The 27,044-nt window shown below is 43.8% G+C and overlaps 1 protein-coding gene across 6 annotated transcripts in view; it reads left to right on the top strand.

The window, feature by feature from the left end:
* AFF1 (ALF transcription elongation factor 1) overlaps nucleotides 1-27,044 on the top strand; it is a 193,800-nt gene that overhangs the window by 114,300 nt on the left and 52,456 nt on the right. For all 6 annotated transcript variants that reach the window (XM_061583084.1, XM_061583085.1, XM_061583083.1 and 3 more), the window contains 4 exons: nucleotides 17,399-17,443; nucleotides 19,789-19,875; nucleotides 21,652-21,688; nucleotides 22,485-22,533. In XM_061583084.1, coding sequence (XP_061439068.1) covers nucleotides 17,399-17,443; nucleotides 19,789-19,875; nucleotides 21,652-21,688; nucleotides 22,485-22,533 — 218 coding nt within the window. The remainder of the gene's footprint in view (nucleotides 1-17,398; nucleotides 17,444-19,788; nucleotides 19,876-21,651; nucleotides 21,689-22,484; nucleotides 22,534-27,044) is intronic.

The raw sequence follows: 27,044 nt of genomic DNA, 5'->3' as shown, positions 1-27,044 counted from the left end.
AACAAGGTCTTTGGCTGTTCCAGTTCTATCACTATGGTTTCAAGAACTCTCAGTACAGATATTCTGGGCTAAGCAGAATTGCTGGTTACTGTGCACAGCCTGGGAGCAAATTGATAAGTGCACCCGCACACTTTGAATCTGCTTAATCAAAACTGCATAAGGAGATGCCTCAGGGCTGTACTGTACCATTCATTGCACTTCAGGTCCCACAACATCTTAACAGTGCGAAGAGGAGCCAGCTGGCTTCGAATTCTGTGTTCTTCACTTGAGTAATAGAGAAGACAGTATCTTTACTACTAAAGTCAGGCATTCAGTATCAGATTGTTCTTCCTCCCACAACTTTTATTCTTGGAGAAGTTATAGTGCAAATGTTATGGAGTCTGCCTTTCCTTCTTGGGGAACTGAAACAGCATATGTGGGATGCATGTGGAGGAGACTGGTATTCCTACTTAAAAGTGTGGGGTAAATTCAACTTGCATTCTTTTAAGCATAGATGTGCTTCTGTCTGCCACAGAAAATATTTTGATTTGATTTGAAGACACCCCCCCAAATACATCCGCAACACATTACTGCAGCGCTCTCTCTCTCTCTCTCTCTCTCTCTCTCTCTCTCTCTCTCTCTCTCTCTCTCTCTCTCTCTCTCTCTCTCTCTCTCTCTCTCTCTCTCTCTCTCTCTCTCTCTCTCTCTCTCTCTCTCTCTCTCTCTCTCTCTCTCTCTCTCTCTTGTGTGTACGGGTGTGTTTGTGTTTGCTTGCTTACTTAAGGCTTAGCTTATACTAATAGTATTTTGCAGCAGTTCTCCTGGGTGCAATTTCTAGTCTTCACAGCCTTAGCTTTTAAGCAGTTTTGACAACAAAATGTTACTCCATGTGTTTTCTGTTTGTTTTTAGTTTTGAATATATTATTTCAAAGGTGGCCTGCATTTTTAAAAAAACGGGTTAGATTTTATAGTCAGTGTTGGATATGCAGTCCCTGCTGTGCCTTTTGTGTGTTACCCATGGTTTTTTGTTAGAATCTTACTGTTCTTGTGTTTTTGTGTGTAACGTTTCTAGCCCTCATCATCTTACTAAACTTAATAAAACAATAATAAATTGTCATCAAGGTTCAGAATCCAGAGTGAATATACGAACTACCCCAAAATGAATTCTATTCGAAATTACTGTGAAAGTTGAATGCTTCTGTTAGGTCCAAACCCAACACGCAAGCCGCCCTGTCTACCCCAACTCGCTTATTACACCCAGGAAGAGTGCGGAGCTGAGTGCAAATGAACCCACTATCAGAGATCAAGTAACACGAGACAAAAAACCTTTGCAAAGGGGACCCAATACTTACAAGCCGAAGCAGGCCAGCATGGGAACCTCGTTTATCGGTGTTCAAGGGATTATATAGGTTTACCCCGAAGTTTACAATATCGGGTTCACGTCATAAAATACAAAGGAAACAATTGCCAATTATCATAGCTTTGGGGCATATGTAAGGAGGTAAAGGGGTACCGGGGGAAGGACAAAGTAGAAACATCAAGACTATCTTTCAGACTCCATGTCTGCATACTTCGCATGTCCTTGAGATAAGCACTATGCAGGAACAGACAAAGGCAACTATTGAGGGGAGGCCCAGCTGCAACCGGGCGCCCCTAAACTGGAGACAGACATGATATTACTTTGCTTACATATCAAAAGGAGTATTACAAGTCAAGGATATGAGGGGCATTGGAATAGCGTTTGACATTTCTATGCAAAGCACATTAGTAGTAACAAACAAGGCCATAAGCATAAATGTGATACAGAAATGCATAGTAGGGAAGTTTCCAGCTTAAACCGGCTTTTATTATGCGAGCCACTGGAATGTAGGTAAGGGTCAGGTCACCAGGAAATAAACCGACATGTTATATCAAAAGTCAAATAAAGGCCAGTTTGGTTCTATTTCCCATAAAGCCCAAGCTGGTTTAGTTAGGACAAGTGAACTATAGTTTGACTGGCACTGGGGGTTTCAATTTATCCCTAACAGTCCCCCCTTTCAGCCCTGAGAGACTGACTAGTCTCTCAGGTAGCTGTATTACCTTGCTTGGGTTGCCAAATCGGTCTCAAAGCCATTTCCATGTAAGTCGGCTGAAGTTTTCGGGAAAAGGACAAGGTGAGCTTTCCCAAACAGACCGAGGCCAATTGCATCAAATTAGGAATACATTGCAAACAACAGCAAATAGAAATCAACAAGGCAAGTGCCATAACAACGTAAAACAATATTTTGTGCCAGTCAGGCCATGCTGAAAACCAGTCAGAGAACCCAGAGAACAAAGAGAAATTCCCAATGCGCTCTACCTCATGGTAGATGTTCCCGATATCATTAATGTGTTTAATAACGTCAGCTTTGCTGTCTGTAATATGGGTACAACATTCGCTCCCTATTAATGAACAGAGCCCCCCGTGAGAGCTTAATAAAAAGTCCAAGGCGAGCCGGTTTTGCAAAACTACAGTCCTAATTTGCCCTTGTTCATTTGTTAGATCTGAAAAAGAAATAGCCGAATCATTCATAAAGCGTTCAAAGGCTTGAGACGGTTCTATGAGTTCCTGGTATGTTTTGGCTGCACCATACATTGGAAAGAATCCTCTCAGTACTGCCTCCCCTGTGCCTCTCTTGTTGCGACGGCGCAGAGAGGGGAGTGTGTGGGAAACCCGGAGCCCTGGTACCACCCTCCCCAGAGTACAGGTCCAAGAGCCCGATACTGGTAGTTTCCTTACCGCCGAGTGTCCACAAAGCCACCAGAGTCCAGCTGGGGTTTGGTGGTCCACTAAGTCCGTGAGGAAAGGCACCAGATGGTGGTCCGCGAAAGTCAGCCGCAACAAATGCTGCCAGATGGATAACCAAGTCAGGCCCTCTGCTCTGTGTGTTCCATTTAAAAACGTCCAATTACCCGGATTTGTAGAGTAGATCAAACCATCACACAACATCCCACCCGTTGGCTGGCTTCCGCTGCCTACACAAACCGATCTGGCGATGGGCCCGCTTAGAACCAGCCCCCCTTCTAGTTCCTGTGAGCTGGAATGTGAGGCAAAGGAAAGATATTCTTTCAACGGCAAAGGGGCCCCAGTCAAGGGGACTCCAGCCTGTCCATGTGGTGGTGTGTGTGCACAGACATAACAAGTACCCTTCTTAGGAGCTGTTTCCTGCTTCTGTACGGGTTTCTGGGTGCTCAATTTATCATTCAGCCACGCATAGCAAGATGGTATACCGATACCCACACAAAACTTCTGTTTTTCTGTTACCCTGGGCTGAATTCTATTTTCTTGTATCTGAAAAGTAAACATGTTATACTCTGTTCTTATGGATTTTACATCCACATTGGGGGGGCAACCATAGTTAGGCATAGGGCGATATTGTCTACACCGAAGTGCAAGTCTGATGGGCCATTCAATTTCCACTCGGATACAATGTGCTATCCAGCTGCCTGTGTAGTTATGTTGCAATATAATTGCTGCTTTATGACACAAACGTCCCGCAATGTCAGCCTTCACCGTTCCTTCCTTTATCTGATCCACATCATACAGGAAGGGATCTGGACAGTCCTGTGTTTTCGGAATTGTTCGTCCAAAATCTTTCAGATAGTAATAGTCATTGTCACTGCATATTTTCACATTGGGGGGGCAACATAGGGGCCAGGCATGATGAATCAAAACACCCACAACCCACAAGAAGGCAGACATCCTCCATCCTTGCCGGGGCATTTCTGCGTTGATGTTTACTCGATGTCTGCGTCCTGGAAAGGGAGTTGGGCCGCCTGCCACTGGCCTGTTTCTTCGTTCCTCTGCAAACGTATTTTGGGGACCTGGGGGGTTGGTGGTGCCGCTACCACAGCAGGCTTTACGTGGGAATGATGTATCCACGACTTCCGTCCTTCCAGGAAAATGGCTGCTTGTGTGGTTAAAAGGACTTGATGCGGTCCTGTGTATCTTGGCTGCAAAGAATCGCCCCTCACGAATTTCTTTGCCCAAACAAAGTCCCCGGGACAGTATGGATGCACCTGGTCTTCAAGGGGCACCGTCTTGGTGGATCCCGCAGCATTCCACAATTCACGGAGTCTACTCTGCAGAGAAAGATACTGGGATACAGTTATGTGATCCCCCCCCAATAGTGAAACATCCACATTTGGCAAGCTCCCCCCTTTTGTGGGAGGCCTGCCATACATTAATTCAAACAGCGATAGCCCTAAGGCTCGGGTAGGGCGGGTGCGCAAATGGAAAAGAACGAGAGGGAGTACCTGAGGCCACCTTAAACCTATTTCCTGAGTATACTTAGCCAATGCCGTCTTAATTTCCCGGTTCTGTCTCTCCGTCGCCCTGGACGATTGTGGATGATAAACAGTGTTTGATTCCCAGACCTTCTTCGACTTTCGCCAAAATCTGTCCCATAAAGTGTGTTCCTCGGTCTGAGTCTATTACCTCTGGAACCCCAAACCGTGGTATTATTTCTTTCAACAGTATTTTGGCCATTTGGCCATTTGGCGGTGGCATTTGTGGTTGGGAATGCCTCTATCCATGCTGTTAAGGGACATACCATGACCAAGAGGTGTTTCTTCCCTTCCGCTTTAGGGAGATCAACAAAGTCAATTTGAATGTGTAAGAATGGTGCAGCCGGTACGGGTCTACCCCCTTGCGGGGCCCTATTTGGTAAGGCTGGGCCGTTTGCTTGGCAAATGTGACATGCTTTCACTATTGCACCACATACTGGTTGAATTCCGGGAGCATACCAGAAGCGTGTGATCGAGTCCACTAACGCGTGTGTACCGTAATGGCCTCCACGGTCGTGGAACCATTTCGCTGCCGTGTCGTACAAAGCTCTGGGAAGGCATGCTCGACCATCAGGCATAGTCCATAACTGTTGTTTCAGGATCGCTCCTAGCTCCGTCCATCGCTTCAGTTCCTGTGGGGGTATTGAAACAGATACAGGCGGGACAAAGGCAGTGGTTGCCAGTGCCAAAGTCGGCATGCTTATAGGAAGCAATGCCGCTTGGCGCGCGGTTTGATCTGCCAGGGCATTGCCTAGCGTCACAGGATCCTGCTCCTTGGTGTGTGCTTTGCAATGGACCACCGCTAGCTGTAAAGGTTCAAGAATAGTTTGTAACAACTTTTGCACGAGTTCCAGATGTTGAATTGGTTTTCCCCCTGCAGTTGTAAACCCCCTATATTTCCACAAATGAATGTGACAATGTATAACTCCAAAAGCATACCTGCTGTCTGTGAAGATAGTCACCTTTTTGCCTGCTGACAACTGACACGCTCTGGCCAGCGTGTAGATCTCTGCTGCTTGTGCTCCCCACCGTCCAGGGAGGGCTGCCGCCTCTACCACGTCCCATTGTGTTATTGCAAAACCTGTGTATCTTACCCCATTCTGGTAGTAGGAACTGCCGTCCGTGAAGAGAATGACATCTGATTCCGGTAGCAGTTCATCAGACAGATCAGGTCTGATCTGCAAGGTGGATTGCAAAACATCTACGCAGTCATGGTCTGGGAAGGGTGGAGGCAATTCGGGCAGGAGGGTGGCTGGGTTTAACGGCCCGCAACGTTCAAACCGCACATTAGGATCCTCTAACAGCTCTGCTTCCAGCTGTTGCTGCCTCTGCGCTGAAAACACTTGCGTGGTACCTTTTCGCAACAAAGCCGAAAGTGCATGCGAAGTCCAGACAGTAGTGGAATGACCGAGGGTCAATCCTTTCACCTTGGTCAAAAGTAAAGCCGCCGCAGTCAGCGTGCGTGTGCATGTGGGGGTTCCACGAGCCACATTGTCAATTTGCTGAGAATAAAACGCCACTGGGAAGTGACTGGGACCGTACAGTTGTGTCAGAACTCCACTAGCTACCCCCGACCTTTCATGAACAAATAAATGAAAGGGTTTACCGTAATTCGGTGGTTTCAAAGACATAGACGTGGCTACGCTTTGCTTTAGCAATTCAAACGCCTTTTCATTGTCCCGGCTCCATTGTATCAAATCAGGAGCTTTACTCGCAGTAAGCGCGTGTAGCGGTTTGCTCAATTCTCCACAGGATGGCAGCCAAGGTCTGCAAAACCCAGTCAGTCCCAGGAACCCTCTTAACTGTCTCTTTGTCTTTGGGAGCGGACAATTCTGTATAGTGGAAACGCGCCCAGGATCCATTTCTCGTCCCTCTGGCGTTAAAATGAACCCCAAATACTTAACTTTCTCTGATAGCCACTGAATTTTCTTCGGGTCGATTTTATGGCCCTTTGAATGCAAGTATAGCAGAAAAGCCTTACCGTCTTCTCGCAGCGCCCCCTGGTGTCCGTTCGCAATCAAGATGTCATCAACGTACAAAACAAGAACTGAAGCCCCTTTTGGGGTGAACCCCTCGAGGTCGTCTCGTAGACACTGGCTAAACACCCCGGGACTATCACAGTATCCCTGAGGAATTCGGGTCCACACGAAAGAGCGCTGGTCCCATTCGAACCCGAACAAATGCTGCGAATCTGGGTGGAGAGGGATGCTGAAAAAGGCATTTTTTAGATCAATGACGGTAAACCACTTCGCGTCCCATGGAATCTGACTGATGATTGTCACTGGATCTGGAACAACAGTGTGTAAAGGGATCACATACCTGTTTACCGCTCTCAAGTCTTGGCAAAATCTCTACCGGACGGGATCTCCGGGTTTCTTTGGAGGTTTCTTTATAGGTAGTATTGGCGTGTTACAGGGGGTCCGCTGCGGCCGGATGACTCCTTTTGCAATAAAACCTTCAATTATGGGGCGTATGCCTTCCCTTGCTTTTAATGACAGAGGATACTGGGCGACGTTTGGTGGCGGGAGGAATGGCTTTACCTGTATTCTGACAGGGCTTACCGATCGCAGCAATCCCACATCCGTATCCTCTGTACCCCACAAGTCGGGTGGCAGGTCAGCGAGATCTTCTGGTAAGCTGTGACCTATATGTTTGTGTTTAATTGTGTTCCCCACAGGCACCCCCAATACACTCATCAATAAACCCACCCCGTCAGGGGTGCAGGTTAAGGTAGCCTCCAGTTTACATAACATATCACGGCCCATTAAAGAAATAGGGCATGAAGCAGAGTAGAGAAAAACATGGTTAAACATTTTATCACTATATTTCACTTGCAATGGTAACGTTATGCACATGGGTGTGGGGTTTCCGTCTACCCCCATTGTCATTTTCACTTCTTTACTCAACCAATTGTCAGGTGCAATATTTAGCAGGGAGTACGTGGCTCCCGTATCCACCAGAAAGGTCACCGGTTGTCCCTGCACGTGTAAGGACAGTCTGGGTTCTTGGATTGGGAGAGAGAGAGAGAGAAAGAAACCTGCCAAAGACATAAGATTCATTAGCCCTGCTCCCAGTCTCTCCCTATCCATATTTAGTCATTGTTGGTTCACTGGGCGTCCGCCGTACTGGTCCCATGAAGCCGGTGTCTGTTGAGCGGCAGGTGGAGGTGGGGGCGAAAAATCAGCGTTTGTACCTGTAAAATCTGGGTAAGAAGGGTTGTTAGGGGTGTACTGCGCGTCCCCTGTCCTCCACGGACAGTCTTTCTTGAAATGAGTGTATTCTCCACATTGAAAACAAGCCCTGTCTCCCTGCCATGAATGACTCATTTGTCCCCTTCCTCTCTGGTTTCCGGCTCTCAGTCCCCTTGGGAAACCTCTGCCCCTGCCTCGAAATCCTCTATTCGGTGGCTGGCCTCTTATTGCAAAAGCCAGCATTTCAAAATCCTCCTTCTTCTCCTTCTTTCTACTTTTCTCCTTATCCTTATCCCACACAAAATCTGCTACCTCTAAAATCACAGTCACAGCCTCCCCCCCCCATCCGGGTCTGAAATTCAGAAAGTAATCCCTCACCGCTGGCTGCGCTTGGTGAACAAAATTGGCAATGAGGGTCGGATGGTCCAGCACGTTTTCTGGGTTCAAATTAGTATAACTACGTGCTCCCTCTAACAAGCGCGACCAGAATTTTCTGGGAGGTTCGCTGGCTTCTTGTTTGATCGCCATAAATTTAGCTTGGTTGGGGGGTTTCTGTGACATTCGCTCCAAGTGCGTCAGAATCCTATCCCTATCGGTCTGCAGCTGAGCACGGCGAGGCTGCGTCCAGTCTCCCGCTGCCCAAGCTGCAGCCGTTTGTGCTCGGTCCGACCAAGCTCTATTTGTTGCCGCCTCCGCAGCCCAAGCAGTCTCCAATGTCCACAACCTGCTACGTTCCTCACCTGTCAGTACCCTTCTCAACAAATGTTCCACATCCGAGTACGTCGGATTGTGGCTTTCAAACAACCTGCCCAACAGTTCTCTTATTCTCCTTGGCTGTTCCCCAAAAGTTCCAGCCATTCTGCTCCATTCTTTTAAGTCCCATTCCAACCAACTTTTTAATTCAACCACCTCAGTACGCTGGATACCCCCGTGGCCGTCCACGTACGGCTGATCATGTACAAGCAAAGGCATCTCCAACGCTTCTGCCTCTTTTCTCTTCTTTTCCTTTTTTCGCTTGCGCGTGTCCATGCCCCCTGAGGCCCCCTTCTCTTTCCCTTTTTCGTCTGTCTCATCATCTGATACAAATGAAAAGGCCCCTTCCTCCGGATTGGGATCCCCGCCCCCGGGAGCTGGTAGCGGATCCGGAGCAGAGGGTATTATAGAACGATTCAAGACCGTTCTTTTACTTGACATGTCGTCATTAAAATAATGAGGAGGGGGTTCCTCAATGGACAAAGTTCTCACTGCCATCAAAGTAAGACTATCCCATTTTTGCGACCCTATTTTCCATAGGAGCCAAAATTCCAATTGATCCGGGTGGGTATCCCCAATCCGTCTCCGCACTCCCAGTAGCAGAGCGGTTTCAAAGGACCCACCCCTCGGCCACCGTTCACCCGGCACCGACACTGCAGTCATCCGCAGCCACTCCTCCTCACAGAGCTCTATCATCTTTTTCTTTTTCAGGCCTCTCCTTCGCACTGGCAATTCCTCCTCTTGCCACAGCATACACATGATCCCCAAAGGGCTGTCCTTTACCGGCACACTCCCTTTATTTCCCATGACGTCTGATAGCGGGTTTTTCCTCAACTGTGCTTTATCCCCAAAGTGTCAAAGCCGCCCGCTTTTATTGATAACCGAGAAAAGTTTCTCGTGGCGCCTGTTATCAAATCAAGGGGTGCAATGGCAAAAAGGGGGTCCGCACAAGGGATCCCGGACGAGCCCCCTATTGTTAGGTCCAAACCCAACACGCAAGCCTCCCTGTCTACCCCAACTCGCTTATTACACCCGGGAAGAGTGCGGAGCTGAGTGCAAATGAACCCACTATCAGAGATCAAGTAACACGAGACAAAAAACCTTTGCAAAGGGGACCCAATACTTACAAGCCGAAGCAGGCCAGCATGGGGACCTCGTTTATTGGTGTTCAAGGGATTATATAGGTTTACCCCGAAGTTTACAATATCGGGTTCACGTCATAAAATACAAAGGAAACAATTGCCAACTATCATAGCTTTGGGGCATATGTAAGGAGGTAAAGGGGTACCGGGGGAAGGACAAAGTAGAAACATCAAGACTATCTTTCAGACTCCATGTCTGCATACTTCGCATGTCCTTGAGATAAGCACTATGCAGGAACAGACAAAGGCAACTATTGAGGGGAGGCCCAGCTGCAACCGGGCGCCCTCTAAACTAGAGACAGACATGATATTATTCTGCTTACATATCAAAAGGAGTATTACAAGTCAAGGATATGAGGGGCATTGGAATAGCGTTTGACATTTCTATGCAAGGCACATTAGTAGTAACAAACAAGGCCATAAGCATAAATGTGATACAGAAATGCATAGTAGGGAAGTTTCCAGCTTAAACCGGCTTTTATTATGCGAGCCACTGGAATGTAGGTAAGGGTCAGGTCACCAGGAAATAAACCGACATGTTATATCAAAAGTCAAATGAAGGCCAGTTTGGTTCTATTTCCCATAAAGCCCAAGCTGGTTTAGTTAGGACAAGTGAACTATAGTTTGACTGGCACTGGGGGTTTCAATTTATCCCTAACACTTCCATTTGTAGTTTTGAAGATAATTGTTAAACCAATCTAATGATTTTTAAATGTTGCAATGACTGCTACAAAATCTCTTAAGCCAGTCCAGCTGTATTACCACCACAATATTACCATTATGTCAGTGGGGCTTACTCCCAAGGAAATGTTCATAGGATTGGAACCTAAGTAGTTGGGCTGCCTTAAGTTGGGGGGTTGGGTTGGATGTGCATGTTGCAGCTCAGCCAAAAAAAGTGAAGCACATGTAACAAGATCATGTTCCAAGGTTTGTAAGAATGTGTACTTCCTGTAACATGCTGGGGGCTGTACGTGTGGTGCAATAAAATTCTATACCCAAATTGCTATTTGAACACTGATTTCTTTTCTTGGCTTATAGACAAGGCAGATCAAAAGAAAAGTATGTGTGAGGGGGGTCCCCAACTTGTTTGAAAATGCCTTAGCAAAACATTTGAGAGAAAGAATTTGTTCCCATAACTGATAATGTGTTCAAGACATGCTCCTCAAAAGAACTCAAAGGAGAGTTCATATCTCCCTTAGCAACTCTTTACTTGCCCTAGAAGTTGCCCTGGGGATTCCTGCATTTTTCTTAACTACCGGTCATATGTCTACATACTGTCTCATGCTGACATTGCACAGACTGGAATTGTAGAAGTTCAGTGTATCCATTAACTTTCATCTGAATGTTTGGTGTGAATTTTCTTAATAGTTAAGAAAAATGTTCCTTAATGGTTAGGAAGATGCAATGGTTAATGTTTTTTTGTACGAAGTATTAGGACGAAGCTCCTAGAAACCCTTTCTCTTAAGTGTGTGTGTGATTGTGGTGGAACAGAAAGTGATTTTGACACATGCTCAGAGGCATTATTGGTAGTTATTTGGCACGTAGCAGAACAAAGTTCAGTTATTGAAGACCAGATTTAAAGTGTCTTGGTTCATATGAAGCCATGGCCTTTATGGCTTTTGGATTTAGCTTTGGTGACCTCTCTCTTATATTGCAAAGTCTTCTGCTCTTGTAAGGCCTTTGCTAAAGTTAGCTGGACACACACAAGTGAAATGAGGACACCATTGGCAGTCTTCAGCCTAATTTCCCTTGCGTTTTGTGGAAATTAAGCAGGCCCAGCAAATATATATATATATCTACGTGGCAAAACAGAATTAAGCCTAATCCCTACTGAAAGTGGAATTTAATCAAAACCAAATACAGATGCGTTTGACAAGTCACTGATTTCAAAACTGACCCTTCAAAAAGTAACAAGGGTCATTGCTTAGATCAGCCTTTGGCTCTGATCATAAAAAAATGAAACCAGTAGACAGATAAAGGCAACAATACTAATAAATCTAGTTTTATAATCTACCCTTGCCACTAAGCATCAGTATGGCTTAATAGTCAGAAGAGTATTAAAAGTTCCAACCAAAAAGGGGGAAAAACAGAGTCCAGCCAAACTGAAATAAAATCATGGTGCAATCTACCCTGGAGTAAGCCCCATTTACTTCAATGGGACTTACTCTGACTGAGAGAGGGAGGGGCAAGGTGTGGTGCATGAAGGCAAGAGTATCTGATTTGCTCTGCTGCACTGTGTTTTGCCTCTCCCCTCTCCCTCTTGGTCACCAGCAGTGACCTGACACATTCAGAAGTCAGGAGAGTAGCAGTCCCACCCATGCCACCTCACCAGCTGCTAATGGCTGCAATTGTATACACGCTTACCTTAGAGTAAGTCCCATTGAGTAAGTTCCACTCATTGCAGCCTCTATGCCAACACAGTCCGTAACCCATAATAGCTCAATCCCTTTCTGGGTCCTCACATATGCATTCAGAAACCTAGCAAGCTGCCTTCATACCAGGTCTGCCTACTTATTCATCTGGCCTAGTGTTGTGCCTTCACACTGGCCTAGCTCGCACACCATGGTATTGTTCCCTTTGCCAAGTCAAGAGAAAACAAATCACAGTGCTGGGTTAGTGTTACATGCAAACCAGTGCTAATGGTTTCCTTGTCTCCAAACCACAATAGAAACCCAGTTGCATAGAATCATAGAATAGTAGAGTTGGAAGGGGCCTATAAGGCCATCGAGTCCAACCCCCTGCTCAGTGCAGGAATCAAACTTAAAGCAAACTGGGCAAGTGGCTGTCCAGCTGCCTCTTGAATGCCTCCAGTGTTGGAGAGCCCACCACCTCCCTTGGTAATACTGTATGAATTACTAAGCCAGTGCTGTGATGTGTACCCTCCCAGCTCAGCAAAGGGAAGAGCAGGGCAGGCATGATTTGAGCAGCATACTGCTCATTCATGGTAAGTCATGGTTTGTTTCTAATTATGGCCTACCATTGCATGTGAATGGGAACAGTTGTCAGTAGCTCTCCAGGATCTCAAGCAAGGATCCTTCATATCACCTGCTAGCTGATCCTTTTTAATTGGAGATGCCCAGGATTGAAGTTGTGACCTGTGGCATGCAATGCATACACTTTTACTTCTGAGCCTTGGCTCCTCCTCGGCAGCCTGGCTCAGTGGCAAGAGGCACACACATTGACATCAATTTTTCCTGTATGCCACCTATCTCACCCATCCTGCGCCTCCATTTTTTTAGTGAAGCTTGCCTCCTAGATTCCTCCCAAGTCAACTTGTGTTCCCCATATCTCATGGGGGGAGGGGGAGAGTTAGCTTCTTCCTAACTCATCCCATGATCTCACCTCTGAAGCTACTCTTTATACATTCTCTCAGAAGACCACTGGCTCTGCTTTAACACATCATGCCTTCAGCTTCTCCTTACTTATTTAAGTAATACTCTCACACTCCCACAACTTTTCACTTTGCAAGCCACGTAATCAACAAAATTACATGCTCCAGAGTCCTTATGGTGAAATACTGCAGCCTGTTCATAGTAGTTGTGGTCCTGTTGCACAGAGTCAAGATCCACGTTGGCAGTGTGCCACAGGCTGGAGAGTATTTTGTTTGCATGTGTGGTCCACTGGAATAGAGCCTTGGACTTGGCCCTGGGAAACGACAACTCAGCCGTGAACTCTCTGGGTGGCCTTATAGGCTAAGCCACCATCTCTCAGCCTCAATTCCCAGTTTGTAAAATGAGAGCAACAGTGACCTTCCTCACAGGAGAGGCCAAAAACTCAAAAAAGTATTTCAGTCATGAAAGCTGCTCTGAAAATTTATGATGATGATAATCATGTTTTGCCCAAGCACCTTTGTGCAAAAGCCTCATTTTGTGATTTTAAGATTAACTTGATTCCAAGTTATATAATTAGGATTACAATAAATTATTAGCATGATGCAGCGCAAAAATTACTGGGAAAGTATCGCTTATCCTTTACTATTCATCATACATGATATGGACTGCCTTCAAGTCGATCCCGACTTATGGCAACCCAATGAATAGGGTTTTCATAATAAGAGGTATTCAGAGGAGGTTTACCATTGCCTCCCTCTGAGGCTGAGAGGCAGTGACTGGCGCAGGGTCACCCAGTGAGCTTCATTGCTGTGTGGGGATTCAAACCCTGGTCTCCCAGGTTGTAGTCCAACACTGAAACCACTACACCACACTGGCTCTGATAAAAGAACATTTAACCTGAATTGCCATCTGAAATATGCTTAGCGAGACCCAACAAAATTACTTCGGCTTCCTTGTTTTATTTCTTGTTTGTGAAACTTTCTGGTTTCATATTTGCATTTTCAAATTTTATTTCTGCAAGCAGGATTGCTAAGGCAGTGAAGGGTGTTCAGCGTTCTGACAAGAGCCTATACACAATGGTGAAAGGAAAGGCAACTATGATAGGCAGCATGCTTGCCATATATATTGCTCTTTTCTTACTATTTTTTGGATGAAGTTAGAGCACTTTCTTGTAGTTAGCCAGTACTAAAAAGTTAACTCTGGAAGCATTTAATTACACTCTCCTCTCTCCCCCCCTCATGTGTCTGCATGCACACGCACACACACCCCCACTCTTTCTCCATCTCTGCTGAACAATGGGAAGCTCTCATGTTTTGAACATTGCTTTTGTGAAAATACTGTAGTTTATGCTAGCCATGGATTTCGCTTTACCAGTCTAGCCGAGAATTGTCTATGCTAACTGACATTGGATTGTGTTCAGCTAAGTTTTACTCATAGTAGACCCACTGAAATTAGGTTCATTGATTTCAGTGGGTGTACCCTGAGTAAACATTAGTTGAATACAAACACCCTAATGGCTCCCTAGGGCCTTAGTTAAGGTGTTTCCTATGACTGACCCATTTCTTAAAAACGGAAGGCCTATTTTTTCCATCAAGGAAACTGAGGCAACTGCCTCAGGTGGCAGGTGTGGGGGCAGCAAACTGGTGGCCGGCCCTGCCTTGTGTGGCTCTCCACCTCTTCCCTCCCTCTCTCACTCTGAGGAAAGGACCTGCGAGGGGTTCCTTCCCTCAGAGTGAGGCATTCTGGGTGGAGTTGCTGTGAAAGCACCTGTGCTGCCTCCATGGTTTGCTGTGGTGGCTAATGATGCCTAAAATGGGGGAGGGGGAGGGTTAGATTAAAATTACTGTAACCTTATAAACATTTTTCTTCTCATTTTAGACATGATTTGTTACCACTGCAAACTTCAGCCGCACAGTTACTTTCATGACCACCCTGCCCAGAATGCCTTCCTTTGCGGGTAGGACCCTGGTGCTCCCTAGAGTGAGGCAAGGAGGGAGGAGGTGATGGCAGAAGGACCTTTTGCCACTGCATCATCATGTACTCTGGAGTGGGGGAGAGGAGTGGCACCACTACTGAAGCAGAGGCCAAACAAACAAAAAGCTGTGAGGGGTTGGGGGTACCACACCCATCATGAAGAAGAACACAGAGGCAATGGGGAGATAAATAGGAGTGAAGGTTGTGGCCGCTCAGGTGGTGCAATCTCTTGCATCAGCCCTGACACGAATTGAAATTGGGACATTCTTCATGCAGTGTGCTCTGCCTCTGAGCTACACCCCCTTGCATAAAGGAACAGAACTAATTGTTGCACATCTCAATGCATCTTCTCATTTGTTCCCTAATTACATTTTTACTGATTATATTGCCACAACAGTTTTTTTAACGTCAGTTTTTTAATTATGTGGATGCATGAGGATGCAGAAGTTGAAATAAGCTTATTCCTCCTTGCATGGGCTGAATGGATTGTATACATCTGAAAATGTAAGGCAACTTCATAGAGACATATGTAACAACTGTTTCTTGTTGTTCACTTTCCCCAGCACCACCACACTCATTCTAATCTTACTGGTCTTGTTCAGACATCACACTAAACCATGTCTAAGAGACATGTATGAAATTAACCTTTTCTATGGTTCATGCACTCCTCCCTTCTGTATGGCCAGGAGTAGTAGTTTGGAAGCTTCCTCTTCCTCTTTTAGTTAAACACAATATGTCAGATCAGTCAAACTGGTTAACATTAACTATGGTTAATTTGAATGAATGAATGGTTTATTACGGTCGATGACCAGAAAGATATATCATACAAGCATAGACAGTACAAAACAGGGTTAACAATGCAGTATCCCCTAAAAGTATGTATATACAAACTATTTAGACAGATGTTGCAAAGTGCAGCGGTCCCTGGGTTATAAGCACTTTACGTAAATCAATCGCTGCAGCAAAAAAGTTTGCAACCTTATATGTAATACGGGGATCTGTGTCTGCAAAGAAGTAATGCATATAAAAAGTTACATCCCTGCCCGGCAAATTCTGGAGAAAAGGGGTGATAAACCGTCTGCGGAGATCATTATAAAATATACATTCTAGTAGGACATGAGTTGCGGTCTCAATAGCACCAATATCACATGGGCAATATCATTCAGCAAAGGGAATTTTGCGGAACCTTCCCTCTAAAAGAGCAGATGGCAGAACGTTATATTTGCTTGTGCTTTAAGGCTGAACAGTAGATTGAAGTATTTTTTATACACTGTACATTCTTTTCCCCGGTTTAGCAGGCAAACTGTATTTTTAAGATGCTTAACTTGAAGTTGTGTGGCAGCCAGGGTTCAGCTAAACATATTCTAAGTTGCAAACTGTCAAAAGTTTTGCACAAAAATCTGATGAATGAACTTTGGTTTTGCAAGGCTTGTTTCTGTTAGCTGTCTTGCAAATGCCTTTGACAGCTTTCGGAAATATCAGCAAAGGTGAATGCACTGGAACGGAGGGGAAAGACTTGGGAAGATTGGTTGGGTGTGGGTTAAATTATTATTTATATTGTGCCATCAGTATACATAGCAGCTTACAGGGTTTCATAGGAAAAATGTATAGGCACCTGCTCCTGTGGTGATTAAAAGAGACTTTGGAGAAACCAACAGAGGAGAATATAAGGATTTGCAGAAATGAATTTGATTGCTGTGAAACTTCATAAGAGCAGCAGTATAACATCTTTGAAGTAAAATAAAGACAAATGAAAGCAAAAACAGTTACACAGGTTTACAGTTGGGAGCACTGATTAATGGGCATTGCATAACTTTTGTTTGTTTTAAAAAAATAAGCTTCTTTTTAGGATTTGTCCTCTTTCTCCCAAGGTCCTATCTGGCACAGCATAGCTCAGCCTTTCCCAACCAGTGTGCCTCCAGATGTTGTTGGACTACAACTCCCATCTTCCTGACCATTGGCAATGCTAGCTGAGGTTGATGGGAGTTGTGGTCCAACAACATCTGGAGGCACACTGGTTGGGAAAGGCTGGCATAGCTTACTACTGTGTGTTGAAATGTTGGCTTAATCTGCTGGAGTCTAGCCGAGACTTGCCTTCTTCTCTACTGTGAAATAAAAGTACTCTGCCAGTGGAAAGCCAGAACCTTTAAGCTTTGCAGCATGGGTGTGGTGGACAAAGGTGAATTTTGAAGTGTTCCTGTAACAAAGTGATAGGTGTGGTGTTAAGATCTTAGAAGAGGCACCCAGCTATATTCGCGCTAGCCTTATTCCTTGGAGGGGCAGACTCCTGCGGTGATGACTGTGTATGCTTCCAACCAGCAGCAAAAATAGTTAACTACAGGGACACCGTGATGTAGGAGCTTCCTTCTTAAAATACCGAACCTGTGGAAGAGGTGCCTCCCTGACATGCAGAAATTCCCATCGCTGTGGGGTGAGGGTAACATCTGCCCACTGTAGTCTCCCAGTGGTTTGGGTGTGTGTGGCTTAATTGAGAAGGAAGTCTCCCCCCCCCCTCCCGCCGGAAGAACACAACTAGGGAAAGGAAGTCCTGGCCCTAAACAGGGCTCCTGGTAACAGTGCTCATAAATATCATCATTTCATTGTTATGCATAATGTTAATAAAATTGCTGTTTAAGCAAATCTTTGAACAGCAGTTTACACTTCTGCTGGTGAATGTGAACCAGTCCACTCAATAACCACTTTTTGTCCTGGTGTTTTTCAGCAATCTTTCTCCAATGAAGCCCATTGTGTTGAAGAAATTTTAAAGGTGAGTGCATTGCCGGCGAAAGATGTGCATAGCAAGCCCATTTATTTCTGTTATAAAGGAAGGAATTACTTTTCTCTCTCTCTTGCTAGCTACTATGTATGAATTCAAGATTGTTTGTTCATCCAAAGCAATAATGTTTTCCCATAAAACTGTTCATCCTAATCAACCTGAGTATTTCAGTACAGCCCTTGTGATAGGCTTAAAACAAATCATGTGTTCTAGCCCTGGGGAAGACACTGTATGTACATATATATGCCACCCCATAGGATGAAGTCCTTTTGGGTGGCTTACAATAAAGATTTTTTTAAAAATTGAAATGGAAAGTAAAACCATTTAAAAGTGGTGGGTGGGAGAACGACAGAATTAAATACAACAAAGCAGAACTCATTTTCAACCACATCCCCCAAATTAAAACAGATTTATTTAAAAACCAGACTGCTTAAGTTATTTGAAAAGGTCTGGGTGAACACAATGGTCTGAAAAAATCACAGACATAGTGTCAGGTGAGCCCCCTGGAAATGCTGTTCCTAATTGTGGTGCCGCTATTGAAAAGGCACTTTCCCTGGTGGCTACTCCCTTCAGTTCATTTGGCAGTAGCACCAAGAGCAGGCCCTCTGAAGAGGATCTTAAGGTTTGGGTAGGTACATGTGGTCTTTCAAGTTGCCTGGTCTCTGTAGCCATTTAGGGCTTTAAAGGTCCTATGCTGTTTAGGCTTTTTAAAGTGGTTAAATTGGATCCAGAAATGAACCGAGAGGCAGTGCAGCTGACAAAGCGCAGGTAAAATATGGTCAGACTGCCTAGGCCCAGTTAATAATGTTGTGGCCCTGTTGTAGACAAACTGCAGTTTCCAAACCATTTTTGAAGGTAGTCCCACGTACAGTGCAGCTGCCTAAATGGGAGATTACCAGAGCCTGAGTAATTGTGATCAATATCAAAATCCTTATGTAGCCTACAGTGCTAATATTATCCCAATAACATTTTGGTCAGAAGAGCTTTGTAGGATCAGAACATGTTCATATTCGCTAGTGATTCTGTTTCCAGTCATTGCCAGACAAATTGCTCATACTGCTTAGAAGCATGGCATGATAGAGCTAACCATCTCTTGCTGTTCCCGTTGTTGTTTTTTAATGCCATCTGACTGAGTGACCATCACCATGCCATGTGGTGGAGAATGGTCTACCCAACATAGACTGTGTGAAAAAGTGGACTGCTCCTCTCCAGTGATTGTAGATAGCATCTGATAAATAATAACAGTATCATAGTAAGAAGAGTCACATTTATGAAGCTTTGCGGTGTTCCAAGCAAGTGGATTTTTGTCTGTAGAAATGGCCAGGATGCTACAGGGCCCTGTGTTCTGGATCTAGCATCTCATAGTACTGGGCACTGACAAAGAGTGAGCGACAGTTTTTGCTGGTGGATTCCAAAACCTCTCACCTCTTTTTAGTAGAGAGGAGCCATTCCTTGCATTCTGTTAACTGTGTACAAAACATGGGGTCTTGCAGATTGTGGTGTTTATTTTTCTATTTATTTATTTAATATTTTATTTCTTACACACTCTTCACCACAAGGTCCCAGATAACCACCCAGATATCACCCAAGGGTCACTTAATACATTAAAAAAAAAGTTGGGAGAGCACCCAAGATAGTTTTAATTGTACATTTAAAAGTATGAAGTGTAAAGGCAGCTTACCATTTTTGCAAATATGTGTATAATGCAGTAGATTCATCAGGTAGCCACGAATGGCTGCAGTTCTCTTTTGAAAGGACTGTCAGTAATAAGCTAGGGGTGTCTTTGCATATTGTACAAAATGTCCTTAAGTTGTTGGTAGTGTCAGCTGTCTGTTTTTATCATAAGTTGATCCATAGTCATTGTGCAGCATCCAGAGAACATGAAACAAAAGTGTGGAGGAGGCTTTCTCCCCCTCCATTTTTTTCTAGTTAGTGTAACTTTATGAAATACTATTCTAGGTTATATCCAAAGAAAGCTGATTTGGGTATGAAGTTCAAACTTTGATAAAAAACCAGATCCTGAAATTCTAATGTCCCTGTTCTCCTGGAGCCCTGCTGCTGCTGTTTTTTGCCTGCTAACGCTGTCCTTTGCATTGACATCATTGAAAATGTTGTAGGTAGCAACAGAAGGTAAAAAGTATCTTGGTGACAGAGCAAGTGAGATAAGGATAGTGAACTCTCCCCACTGCAAAAACAAAAACAAAAAACCCAATGTCCTCAAATGCCAGGGAACCATAATCACTTTGTGCATCCTTTCCAGTGATAGCTGCAAGGACCTCAAGCACTAGGAAGCAAACATGGGGATTACGGGTACCCGTTCTTGTTTTTTTTCTTAGGAAATGACCCATTCATGGCCACCTCCTTTGACAGCCATCCATACTCCTAGCACAGCTGAGCCTTCAAAGTTTCCTTTTCCTGCAAAGGTAAAAAGTTCTTTTTGCTTAGATCTAATCAATTAAAAATATAACTCTCAACCCATTTCTAGCACTTGCTACATTTTTAGAGAAAGTTTACATTAAAAAATAAAATAAAATGATGACTGTAAAGAGTATGCTTTCTGTGAAAACTGGGCTAATCTTTACTTCTGCCGTAATTTGATTTGTTTGTATCTCAAACGTGTGTTCATGTCTGATCATGTTTTGGTCTCAATAATCAGTGCTATAACACACACAAGTGCAAATGAAGCAATTATACATACATGATTGAAACACAAAATACACAGTTATAAATGGCAAATTGCAATATATTCAAGAATAAGTGACAGAAATTTACCGGATACGTGTCAATATTTTGCTACCATGGCTATATCAATTTTTGTATGCTGCATGATTCTTGTATTTAGTACAATTTTATGCGTGTATCCTTACAGTTATTATTGTATTAATATATTGCAATTTGCCATTTATAACTTGTGTTTCAGTCATATATGTACAGTTGTTTCATTTGCAGTTGTGTGTGTTGTAGCACTTTTTTGAGGTCGATTATACAACAGCTGCCCTTTTGGGTGTGGTTTTGGTAATGTTTTGGTACAGTTTTGTATAACTTAACATGCAACTTGGGTTATAATAAGTGCATTTTAAGCAAAAGATGTGTTGCAAGTTTCTTAGAAGGCACAAAAATGTAATTTTCGCGGGGCATAAAGTCAGGATTCAATATTATCCTCAAGGAGATACTCTGCAAACATAATGATAACTTATTTGGCAACCATATATTTCTTTATAGTGTTCAAATAGCTGCGATATATGGTATCAGTATACCTCAGTACAACATGCCATGTTAATTGTCTCAGGTTCCTCCCCTTTCTTCTTTGCTGCCCCTTATACCTGGGACTGCCGCCCAGACCAACTGCTTGATCTCACTGCTTTGAAATCTTTCCTCAAAACTCAACATCTCTTTGGAGCCTTTGACCATGGCCTTTCAGTCTCCATTTCTTGCTGTTTTTGTGAACTGCCTTTGAAGCTCTGTTGAAGGGGCAGTGCATAGATTTTTAAAATAAAAAAGTATGTATAACTGGAAAAAAAGCAGATTCTTTCTGTTTACCCCTGCCTTTCCTTTCTCTTCTGTTTCTCTGGCCACATTCACACCATACATTTATTCCACTATTATTCCACTTTAAACAGTTATGGGTTCCCCCAAAGAATCCTGGGGAATGTAGTTTGTGAAGGGTGCTGAGAGTTGTAAGGAGGCCTCTATTCACCTCAGAGAGCTACAATTCCTTGAGTGGTTTAACAATCAATCCCTTTCCCCAGAGAATTCTGGGAACTGCAGCTCTGTGAGGTGAACAGGTAGTCTCCTAACAACTCTCAACCCCCTTTACAAACTACTCTACCCAGGATTCTTTGGGGAAAGCCATGACCGTTTAAAGTGGAATAATAGTGGAATAAATGTACAGTGTGAATGTAACCTCCGTGTTGAATGTTAAGATTGTGAGCTCCATGGGACAGAGACCTGCCCTTTTTGTACTTTTATGATACTGTATAAATCACCGTAAGAATCCTTACAACAGTTGTGTAAGGTAGGCTAGTATTATCCATGTATTGCAGATAGAAAGGGTGAGGCTGAGATATATTGGCTTGATTAAGGCCACTGAGTTGGTTCACAGCAGAAGTATGAAGTTGAAGCAGGAGTTGAACTGGGAGCTTCTTGATTTATGCCTTGGCTACTATGCTATGCTTAAAACTTTTTTTTCTTCTTTCTAGGAAACCCAGCATGGTGGATCAGTAATACAGAGCCAAAGTAAGTGAAAGATCTTAAAAACTATATACGGTTGGTTGAATACAATCTGCTGTGTCCTGCTGCTGTTGTGTTCCTTTCAACAGGGACTGAACAGAAATTTCCATTCAAACTCCGCTGAAATGAAAGCAGGCCGAACAATCACAAATGTCTGCTGGCTTCAGCCCAATGTGTGCCTGCTGCACACATTCCTCCATATGCTCCATATAAACATTCCTATATTCATATTATGCATTAATTTGTAAACAGGAAAATTTTCAGAAGCGCCAAAACGAATCCATTAAATGGAGTTGGCAGCAACTGCTCTTGACTATCACCATAATTTGGGGGTTCACATACAACAATGGATCCAGGAGCACCCCAGTTGTGCTTTGGGAAGGTTGAGACCCAGCTATAAAAAGCCTGTCGACAGTTGTCACCTTGGTCTTGTCTGTGCTCCAATGAGCTTTCCTGCATTTTAGCCTTGCATTATAGCATTCTGTTGAGCAGAGAAGCATTTAACACTGTCCAAAAGCTTAAGCAGCGCTTATTTCTTTAGTCTTTCAGTGTATTGGATATATCATAATCTTGCATCTGTGCAATAAAAACGAATGTTGCAAACTGTTGGGAATCTGTATTAATCTGTACTCCTAGCAATGGCCTCACTATATACTATCATTGAAAGGTTGCTATCCTGTCACATATTACATAATGAATAAAACGGTGAGAAACAGACACCCATACACAGAGAATACAATAGAAAACCATTTAAGTGGTGTGATGCTTGCACAGCCTTAACATTGTTGTTGTTTTTCTACAGAGCAGTATGATGCACCTTCTAAGACGTCTATTCCTCAGCAAGGAACATCGTAAGTAGCTCGGCTTATTTTTCTGTGTGTTTGAGCATCTGTCATGGCCATGGAAAGGTCTCAGATGTCCCTGATCCATCACAAGTGGATACAAAGTTTGTGGTAACAGCTACTTCGTATCCATTATAGTTTTTGGTCACTGCTTAAGCAGTAATGTCACTTCATGCTGTTTGGAATACACATAACATATGAAGCTTGAACCTGTAATCCTTCAGTTGGATATTTTTCCAAGGGAGTGGGAGGAAGGTTGACGATTACGCTGATTCTTATGTGGTTGTTGCCAAAACATCTGCTTCTGCCATGGTTCTGCATCCCAGTAGTAGTGTATGCAAGCCATGACTGTGTGCGTCATCCATCCTCTTCCCTTAGCTTCAAATGGAGAGCCAGCTTCCTTACAGAGGAAGTAACCATATGATGGGGGAACCACAGGGCCACTTTTTACATATGTGAAACTGCTGTGTGGAGTTCCACATAGTCAGGCAGAAAACACTCATAAAGCATCTTAACACTTCATTGGTTTTAACAGACATCTAGAACTATTTAAAGGGTGTGTATACCCTGCATTTAAAAACAAATCAGAGTGCAGCACCTGTTGTGACCCCTGTATATGCTGTTCAAGTTTGCATATATCTTTGCACATTAGCCGTAGGGAATGAGTGTGGAGCAAAGGGGGCTGAAACGCCATCCCCTGGAAATCCTGAGTTCTTATCTAGCTTTTGAGATTTCATGAGAGATTGCATTGTTTGTTTATACATACTGCAGAACATACGTATGTGGTGCACAATGGAATAAAAACTGTAAAATCAGAGCAAATAGTATAAAACTGTAAACCCTTTCAAGCCTATCTTCACAGCCCTATGGGCTAGAAACTTACTTTTTATTTCCATTCACAGCTGAGATTCTCAGGATGTTGAACCCAACTGAAAATTCTGCATTTGAGTGGCATTTGCTCAGAATCTCAGAATATTGGGTGGTATTTAATGCTAGTCCTACTCAGAGTAGACCCACTGAAGTTAATAGACATGACTAACTTAGCTTGAACTTAACTCTTAGTTGAATACAACCTGTAGCTTTGATTTTGTCTGTAAGAATGATTAAGAACTTTATGCTTTGTGTGGGACTCCCTTTGCCTCTTTGAGAGCTCTCTGTTCCGAGGACTTCCACAAATGTCAGGTGCAAACACTGCTTTTGTGAGCAATGTTGCCTCTTTGGATCATTGCCCATGCCTCAATTTTACACAGTCCCAGGCTCAGTCTCTGGCATCTTCCCTTAAAAAGGATCAGGTTGCAGGTGATGCATAGACCTCTGTCTAATGCGTAGACCTGTTGACTGTCATCACAGCTTAGAGGTTCGCATACAACAATGGATCCAGGAGCACTCCAGTTGTACTTTGGGAAGGTTGAGACCCAGCTATTGTTAGGTGGGGGGAGGAATTCGACCAGGTGTACAAGTTATTCTGAGTGGTGTATTTACCATCACTCCAGGTAACATCTGTATCCTCCTTCACCATTAAGAGTCAAGAGTTTCTGCCAGTTTGAGTAGACAGCGCTGGGCTAGATATACCAGCCCTCTACATTTCTATTTTATTTCTTTCATGCTTAGAGACATCTTTTATTCTCAAGATGGACTCGGGATTCTGATCATAACTAAAACAAGAAAAGAGGCTTGTGGCACCTTCAATACTTTTTAAAAAAACAATTTTTATTATGGCAAAAACTTTCATAGACTAAAGTCTACTTCTATCAGATGCATGAAATGTAATTCTCAGTTGCAGGTTTATATACACTGCTTTCTTTGCATACATTCTAGCTCTAATTGAATTGTTATTTGTATTACTTGCATTTATTTCCCTCTCAACCCACTGCTTACACCTTCCCTGTACCCACCCTTAAAACCATGTGTGTATATGTACCTGCAACTGAGGAATGCACGTCATGAAGCAGACTCTAGTCTATGAAAGTTTCCAACATAATAAACTTAAAGTTAGTCTTTAAGGTGCCACTGGACTCTTAGGTTTGTGGCAGCAGACTAAGGGAGCAATCCTAACTAGGGGAAGCAAGCATAATTCATGCCATCTTAAAGAACACCAGATCCAAACCCCCTTCGGGAGTGAGGCTCCTGCTGGCTGAGTGGTCCAAGACTTGCAGAAGAAAAACACGCCTTTAAAATAGTTTGATTTACACCACCTTTTTTGCTGGTGAAAGTTCTGCCAGGTCACATGACTTAGTTGAATGGAGTTTGATTCTAGTGTAAGTCCCTGGTCCCGCCCCTTTGTTGGTACTTACACAGGCCTCAGCTGAGACTGGAGGTGGGTCTTATACTGGTGTATTTCTGGCTGAGCCAGGGACTTACACCGGCATAGACCCAGCTGCGCTTGGGTTCAGCCAGCTCAGCTGGAGGTCCTCCAGATCCTAACCTACTCATCCTGGCAGATCTTAGGTTTGGATTGCTTCCTAACATTGCTATCCATCTGGAAAATGAGTTCAACTGGGAACCCCAGTCTTCAAAATCTACATATTTTTGTGAAAGCGTAAATAAGACTGCTATACTTTAAATGTCTGGGAGCATGCATTCACTCCTGGGTAGTTGCCCTGAGCTTCCAGGACATCAAGAAGATGTGTGAAACTTCTGCTTGTGTACAAATGTCTGCTAAGGAAATTACACGAATACCCCACATTAATGTATGCAATGGGTCCAGAGTGAGTACATAAACTGAAAATGTGCTTAAAGTGAAGCACTACCTTTTTTCACTTGCACCGCCACTGTGCCACCTCTCCTTCATGCGGCGCCTCAAAGCCCCGCTCTAAAGCCTGTGCTGCAGCGCCTCTGCTGCTGCGCCGCCGCACCTCCCAGCTGATCGCGATCACGCCTCCGAGCTGATTCGCGGTCGCACGATCACGTCTCTTTCCACCACCACCCCGCACCGAAAGAACAGGCCACAACCAAAGGTTAAGTGTCCGTTCTTGCGAAGCAAGCGTACGTAAACGGGAAAGGTGCTACTGTAAGTATGTCCATACTCACGAGTGTCCTTAAAGTGAAGGTCTGTATAGCGGGGTATTCCTGTATTCAGACTTTTCTGAAACTAGCCACTTGGATAGCTTGCACCCAGTGCAGAATAGCTTTCATTGGAAATTAGCCACATCCCAAAGAAATATGCAGCTAGCTGTATGTAACCTATGGGGCTTTTGACTACTTTTCCAAAGTATGCTGCCAGCTCTCCACGCCCATGATATGGCACATTGCTTTTGGAAACTGAGAGAGAAAGAGAGTACAGAGATACTTTCTCTGGCAAAGTTAGATGTGCACATTAAACTTAACAGATTAAGAAGTCCCATGAATCTCACGATGGTTTTAAAATTGGAATGGAGCCTCAACCTTAGTATCTCCACTTGCCACTTCCTTGGCAAAATGTTGTCAGATTGTTCCGTCTCTGTGGATTACAGTGTGATGATTTTCTTTTGTTGCCAGAGAGAGAGAGAAGTAGGAGAACTTGGTAAGTTAGGGACAAGTTTTTATCTTTATGATTACAATCTCTCTGGTGAGGTTTAAGCAAAGACACAGGTTTCATCTTGCCTGGAGCTGTAAGATGTATGTCTGGCTTGATTTATGTGGTCAGCAAATCTTCATAATTTGTCTCTGCATGAATATTTCCAGTAAACAAAACATTTACACCAGCTGTTACTAGGTATCTTTGCAGTAGATGTACTGATGCTGGAAACGAGTGGGAACAGTTAAAGAACAGCTCATGCATTTCCAACAAAACGTGAAGTTTTCTTCCCCCCCCCCAATTTCTGATGTTCTGAAATGTCTGAAATCCTTGCTACAGCTTACAGAACTTTACACATTCCTTGTTAATAGAACTTTTGCTTAGAAACAGTTGCTGTAAAACACTGAAGCACAGTACATATCACTTTAACTTCCCTGTTCATGTTTAGTTTTCAAAGTGCTTCATAGTATTTAAGTATATCATAATAATCGTGTGAGATTTTTCTCTAGTATTTCCATTTTAGATATGAAAAATTGAGGTTGAAAGGGTCATGCCTTGTCCAAAAGCTACATGTTCAAACCAACTTGAGCCATGGATGTGACCCTACTCCTCATAAGAGCATAAGAAGAGCCTGTTGGACCAGATCAAAGATCCAGCTTGATAGCTTCTCGTTGGACTGCAACTCCCTATCATTCCTGACAATTGGCAATGCTGGCTAGGGCTGATGGGAGTTAGAATACAACAACACCTGGAGGGCCATAGGTTACACAGACCTGTGATTAATCATCTAAATAAATAAATGCTGTATGTGTGCGAGTGTGTAAGAACAGCTGTGTGAGGAAGATTTGTGGGGTTAACGAGGATATATCAACACCTAACAGCCATTAAAACAAAAGCCTTTATATTCAATAAACCAGATAAAACTCACACAATTAGTCATACAATTAATATTTCTTTAAATCAGTGGCATCCCCCATTTAAAAATGAAAAGGTTATTATTCCTTAAGGACACTGATTCTGAAAC

The sequence above is a fragment of the Rhineura floridana genome, chromosome 9 (genome assembly GCF_030035675.1).
Source record: "Rhineura floridana isolate rRhiFlo1 chromosome 9, rRhiFlo1.hap2, whole genome shotgun sequence".
NCBI classification, from domain to species: domain Eukaryota; kingdom Metazoa; phylum Chordata; class Lepidosauria; order Squamata; family Rhineuridae; genus Rhineura; species Rhineura floridana.
This window is presented reverse-complemented; position numbering and strand designations above follow the sequence as displayed.